Raw genomic sequence first — 6904 nt, 5'->3', positions numbered from 1 at the left:
CCCCCGTCTCATGTGCAAACCTTCGGTTAAAATTCGCTGGACCGTGCTCCATGAGATGTTCGTTTCCTCAGAAAGTTGGTCAATGGTCTTTCGACGATCTTCATCAATTTCACGCACACTCTTTGTTCCTTCTGGTCGGCTGTCTCACTAATCGCCAAAGGGTTGAAACAGGAACGCACACAACAGAGCACCACAGACAAACCACTTAACTCAGACTGACGCCAGCTCACTAACAGTCACGAGAGACCCCCAGCTAACACCACCTAGCAGCACAACTCGTAACTACAAAGCATGCACATGCAACAGGTTGTTTCCGGTTATTTTTGGGTCCCCCCTCGTATGCAAACCAGAAGACGAGAAAGACGTAAGAAGATGCTGGATGACCTTGGGTACAGAAGAGGATATTCTCATTTGAATGAGAAAGCTAAGATCGCATTAAGTGGAAGAACTGTTTTGGAAGAGATTGTGGACCTGTCGTATGACAGATTACTGATGAATGAGTGAAATGTTCACACAACCTAAATTTCGTTATATCTTTGAGATATTTTACTCAAAATATCTTAATCAAATGATGAAAATAATGACTATTGTTTTATGTAAAATGTTTCTTTATGCATGAAAGAACAACAGAGTTTTATTTGTAACTGAATTTTGAAATTCTAAATACAGATTTTGTTTCATGAAATTCCCCTGAGGGCTGCAGAAATCTCAGCCTATTAAAGGATTTATCCAAGCAACGGTTCTCACCCCATTATCCAAGAAAATATCAGAATATGCCATAAACATGTGATAACTTTCAATCTCATCCATCAGCCCTTTCATAAAATCCACACGCCTGAAACCTCATGATTTAATCATGATAATTCATTAAAGCACACAGTGGCGTAGCTGGTTGAGGCACTATGCTAAATGCTGAAAGGGCGAGGTTTCAGGTCCTGATGAGGTGAATTTTTTTCAGTTTACCTAATCCTTCTAGCAGAACTATGGCCCTGGGGTTGACTCAGCCTCTAACAGAAATGAGTACTAGGAATCTTCCTGTGGTAAAGGGTGGCTGGCACATAAGGCTGACAACCTTACTGCCATCTGTGAGCTGATTGTCTAGAGAAAATGTGGGAACCTTGATGTCTCATGACCCTATGGGCCTACACAGCTTGTTAGAGGGATAGTTTTACCTTTACCTTTACCCTTACCATTTTATTTAAGAAAACTCAGTCCAGTAATGAATGTAACGCATATTGTTTTTGTGATATATGTCACTAGGTATCAAAGCCTGTTAGAAATTCAAATGCAATTGAATCATCCACTTCCAATGGGTGACTTTGCTCCTCTCATGCCCCAGAGTGTTGTAGACATCTCAGAATGTTTATAGTTTTCTCCAAGCATATATTCTTCCTTTGTTTTACCATAAAGTACCAATGAGAGACAGAGGTTTCTAATGTCACTTCAAAAACAATTATGCTCATCTAGTTGACAATTTCTGAAAATCAACATTCATGAATGTAAGATTTCTTCAAGATTCTGTACCAACATTCACCTGGGGATCTGAGGAATACCAAGAAAATCCTCATGATAATTGCTATGCTGACCAAGATCAAAACCTGGCACCTTCAGAATATATCAATTGACATCACTCAGTATTTTATTCTTCTTCTGTTACACCAGCAGCTGAGTACATTGCAGTTCTGCGTGATCTGGTCATTAGGAGATATGTTTCATACTGTATACTGTGAGACTGCCTTATGCCATAAATTAACACATCATATATTGTTAATATATGTATATGCTGCATTGTCCTAGCCAGGTGTATTATGATGTCATGGACACTGAAGAATAGATAAGCAAGCCTGTAAGTGTACGTATATGAATCAGAATCAAGTTTCCTTTAAGTGTTTACCTTCTGTACTCAGCTTCATTGAAACTGAACTCGAGACCAAACACATGAACAGACATACATACATAGCTGTATATCAACCATAGATATGTTTTGTCAGTTTTATCTGATCTACATGATTGCATTCAAAACAATCACATGTATTACATCCATGCATAGATACTTTACATTAGTCCTGTGGTCTCCTGCTTCTTGTGATTCAGTGGCAACATTGATTTTTTTATTAACTTTACAGGAACTTGTGTGGAAGTCAGTTGGGCTGATGACTGGACAAAATTATACCGAAGTACCAATTGTGTTTGAGGATGTACGGTTCCACAGGGCTACTAGCATACCCAAGCAAGGTTCGTGTATTAGCATAGTTCATTGCACTGTGAGTGTGTATGGCAAATCTGAATGGTGGATACTTATATTTCTCTCTCTTTCACCAATATGTGTAGCTTTTCTAGCCCTCCTGTTTGCCAGTGAAATCTGGGCAGTGAAGGCCAATGATAAACCAAGAAAATTGCTGAAATTTATGGAAGATGTGCAACAGATAATTCTGCTGTAGCCTACCTGACTCCCTGGCTGTATGGCCGTTTGTTTTTCAGAATAGTAGTTTAGTTTGTCTGGTTGGTGAATGATTGAAGCTTGTTATTGTAATCTTATATACTGTGATATTAGAGTCAATTTTACTGACCACACAACATATTTTTATTATTATTACACTACATGTTTTGACCTCAAGAGGTCATCCTCAGGTGTACGAACACAGCTGTATAATTACACGCAATCACATTCGTCTTTTCACTTATTCGATCCTGTATCTTATTCAGGCCCACGCTCAATAATATATCAAGTTCCTCTCACAAAACACAAGTTAAAATATTATTCTAAATGTCAAAAGTTAAAATTTAAAATTTAAAATTTGGGAATCGAATTTCAATTCAGATCACTAGTGTGCTTTCACTTTCACTTGTACAGTCACTTCCTACTTACGCTCATCACGGTGTCAAGTTCACTTTAACTAGTTTTAATTATATTATTGGTTAAAAAGTTCATGAATTAAAGTTCAATTTTATTATACATGGCACTTTCTCGCTTTTTGAGGTCTTGCTGTTCTACTGCGTCTTCTGAAGTTGTGGATCTGTTACGGTCCATGTCATGATGGCTTGATTTATTGAGCGTGAGCCTGAATAAGATACAGGATCGAATAAGTGAGAAGACGAATGTGATTGCGTGTAATTATACAGCTGTGTTCGTACACCTGAGGATGACCTCTTGAGGTCGAAACATGTAGTGTAATAATAATAAAAATATGTTGTGTGGTCGGTAAAATTGACTCTAATATTAATTAAATACACAACAGGATGCAAGAAACAATTAAAGTTATATACTGTGACATGTAGGAGTGATTATAGACAAGGGTTTGGATTGGCAAATTGATTTATTGACCACTTGCAAGTCGTAACTACAATTAATTATAACACTCTAAGAATTACTGTAATTATAAACACATAAAAAATGTCTTTAATGTCTGCTTACACTAGTCATTGCTAGGTAACAGATCTCAACAGTGGCTCTTCCTCTGCAAAGCTTTTCCCTGTCTGTTCCCTGACAACAGATTTTAACACAGTATCTATAAATGTCACACTCCAAATATCACTGCACTACAGCACTCATAAACTCTTCAAATCACACATTAAGTCTTCACAGGCCGACTTCTAATTCTTCTTCAACTACAAACATCCCATGGCTATCTCCAACCAAGAGCTGAACTTGTAGCACCAATTGTCTTCAAGATAATTTCTCTGCACAGACCCCCAGAAAACATCGTCTACTGTTGTCAAGGATTTTTTTTACAGCTTTATTGCCTATCAATAGACATCCTATTGTTCTGCGCCTTTGGTTCTGCAGAACCAGATGGTAGTACCAGTTCCAGAAATTATGGATACATCCTCGTATGTGATAAAAAATCCACCTAAATAGCCTGGGGAACGTGTTTACAAACCCATTGCCTAGCAATGGATGTGCATGCAACAATATAAAATCACTGTTCTTCATGGGATTAGTCCAGAGCTGTGCTCCAACCTTAACACAATTGAACTTCATCTTGTAACAGCAAATTCCCATTCTAGCATGAGAAAATATCCACCTGAATAGCCTGCTGCTAAATGCCCATTATATTACGTATATTATTTATCTGTTTGCTTACAGGAAACCTACACTTCACTGTTATGATCCAGAAAGTGAGTGGGAAGTTTGAAGTAACAGAGAGTAATGCACCAGTTTTGAGTGGTTCAGTGCGGGTGCCCACAAACATCTCCCATGAAATGGTGGCATTGGAGCCCCCCAGGCCAATTGTTAATGAAGACCTGCTTGAACTTTCATCAGAAGATATCTATAAGTATTTTCGTCTGTGTGGATATGAATATGAAGGGCTTTTCCGTGGCCTTGTTTGTGCAGACAACCATGGTGGGTACCACTGCATACTGTACTACACAAATAGTGTCACTCTGTCTTTTTGGCTATGATTTTAACAGTAATGAAGTACCTAATGTGACCTTCTGCTGTAGAGACACATTGTACAGCAGAAGTATACCCAAGCTGACAAAACCATAAATTTGGAGTATGAGATATTTATTACCAGATATTAGATTTGCATGCACTATACATCTACAAAATATGTATGCATCTGTTCTCTAAAAATTTGAAAATTATACACTAAAAATGCAAAAAAAAATATAGAAAATCCTTTTAAAGGACAGGTGTACTGACAGTGAGTGTACCAGTTTTCTGATGATCCCTCCCAAGATTCCTGCCTTCACTATTTTTCCCAGCTATGTTTCGTCTTGCTGTATGTTAAACATTTCTGCATGTTGTCTGGAGGACACTGACACTTCTCTCTATGCATAAGTTTGTGTACTAACATCCAGGGTCTTTTGATACAGCCACAAGTAATGGCAGTATATACTGTGGAAAAACTAGCCCCTCTCTCTGTAAATATTCCTTCACACAAGCATCAGACTTATATCCTAGATTTATCTGCAGAATTAAGCATTTGTGAGATGGACTTTTACAGTTTGACATGAGCTTGAAGTGAGAATTTTGAATAATTATAGGAACTGAAATAGAAACAAGATTATTCTGTAGTATAACAAATGTTTCACTGTAGTAATTTATCTCATTGGCCAATTTTCTACTCTACCACTGCTGTTACATTACCCAAGTGTAAGATGACTCCACAATATTTGATTGAGAACAGTTTATCTTTCAATTGTTCACTTATGTAGTGATACCTAACATCTGTGTGCTTACTCCTACCCGTTACTTGTCCAGAGTCTGTTAGCTTGATTGCACTCTGATTGTCAACACACAGTTCAGCTTCCAACCTTCTTCCTGTCAACTCCTCTATCAACGTCTTTACAGTACTCAGCTGCTGCAATATATTCGGCCTCAGTGGTTGATAATGCAACAATACTCTGTTTCCTAGAGCACCATGATATTTGGCCCCCTGACCTCATAATTACATAATTACATATCCCGTTACACTCTTCCTATCCTTTACATCCCTTGCATAATCAGCATCACTAAATGCTTCCAGTTTCACAGTTTCGGAGTCAGATGAGGTATATTTTATTCCTGAATCTCGTGTACCTTTCACATACCTAAGGGTTCTTTTCACATTCTGAACAGCTATTTTGTCAGGATTTTCCAAGGTTCGACTTTCCACATTTACAGCGAATGCTATATATAGCAGGCTTCCTACAGCTTCTCTGTAAGGAAATCTTATGTCATTTTCTCCTTCGTCATTCGTTGGTGGGGTTGTGGCCATGGGTGTTTTCATTTCTCGACTTTCTTGCATGTTGTATTTTTCCAACATTTGGCTTGCATAGTTGGTTTGAGAGATATGTATCCCATCTGGTTGCCTCTCAATTTGTATTCCTAAATAAACTTTTGGATTTGTGGTCTTTGTTATCTGGAATTGATTTTCCAGTTTCAGCAAAATTTCCTCTATTTCTCTTTCATCCTCTCCCATCATTATCCTGTCATCCACATGAATGGCCATGAACAAATTATTGACATCATTCTTAAAAATGCATTAGTCAGATTTTAGTTGGTTTATAACTTCTTCTTTTAGAAAGGTTGTCAACTTCTTGTTCCATTGTGATGCTGCTTGTCTTAGGCCATATAATGCCTTTTTCAGGAGACGTATCTTGCCAGTGTTCTTGTATCCTTCTGGTATCTCCATGTAGTTTTCCTCGTCAAGGTCTCCATACAGGAAGGCAGTCTTCACATCGAAGGTTTGCATGTTCATATTCTTACGTGCTGCTATGGCAAACAGTACTCTAAGAGAATTCACGTCAACAACTGGGCTAAAGGTATCCTTGAAATCTATTTCCCCTTCCTTTTGTTGGCATCCTCTCACAACCAGTCTGGCTATGTGTCTTCCATCATCCTTTATTTTGGAAACCCATTTACTGGTCAGAATTGTCTTGCCCATTGCTTTCTCTCTGTTTACATATATCCAAGTTTTGTTTTGGTAGAGCAAATCCTTTTCTTCTTTAATGGCTTTCTTCCACTTCTCGCTGTCTTCGCTCTCCATGCACTCGTCTTATGTATAGGTGAGCATACCCTCCTTTTGACTCTCTGTGTGATAGTCTCGGTACTTTGGGTGCATTTGAATGTTTCTTCTTGGTCTCAATGCATATCCATGTTCGTTTTGTCCATTGTTTTTCCTTCCATTATCCTTGTGATCAGCATTTTCATTTTCTTCATCCTCTTCAGTATCTGTTGCTTCTTCTTCATTGTTGTCAGCTTTGGATTCTTGCTGCATTTCACTGTCTTCCCAATCTGGAGTATTTGGCTTGTCTTCTGGATCCGTCACTCTTTCCATTTCCGTTTGTTTATTTGTTGTCGCAGGTTTACTTGTGAATGTCACATCTCTGGAGACATAGGCCCTTTCAGTATATGGATCCCATATTCTGTAGCCATTTGTGTTGTATCCAACGAATATTCCTTTCTTGCTACGAC

The 6904-nt window shown here is 38.3% G+C and overlaps 1 protein-coding gene across 1 annotated transcript in view; it reads left to right on the top strand.

Moving 5' to 3' along the window:
• Positions 1-6904, top strand: part of LOC111874303 (fatty acid synthase) — a gene marked incomplete at its 5' end in the record, with an annotated part of 84064 nt that overhangs the window by 9340 nt on the left and 67820 nt on the right. Inside the window, 2 exon segments of the mRNA XM_033755402.1 lie at positions 2127-2235; positions 4088-4345. Of these exon segments, the coding sequence (XP_033611293.1) occupies positions 2127-2235; positions 4088-4345 (367 nt within the window).

Source organism: Cryptotermes secundus, unplaced genomic scaffold (assembly GCF_002891405.2).
Source record: "Cryptotermes secundus unplaced genomic scaffold, Csec_1.0 scaffold2154, whole genome shotgun sequence".
Lineage (NCBI taxonomy): Eukaryota > Metazoa > Arthropoda > Insecta > Blattodea > Kalotermitidae > Cryptotermes > Cryptotermes secundus.
This window is presented reverse-complemented; position numbering and strand designations above follow the sequence as displayed.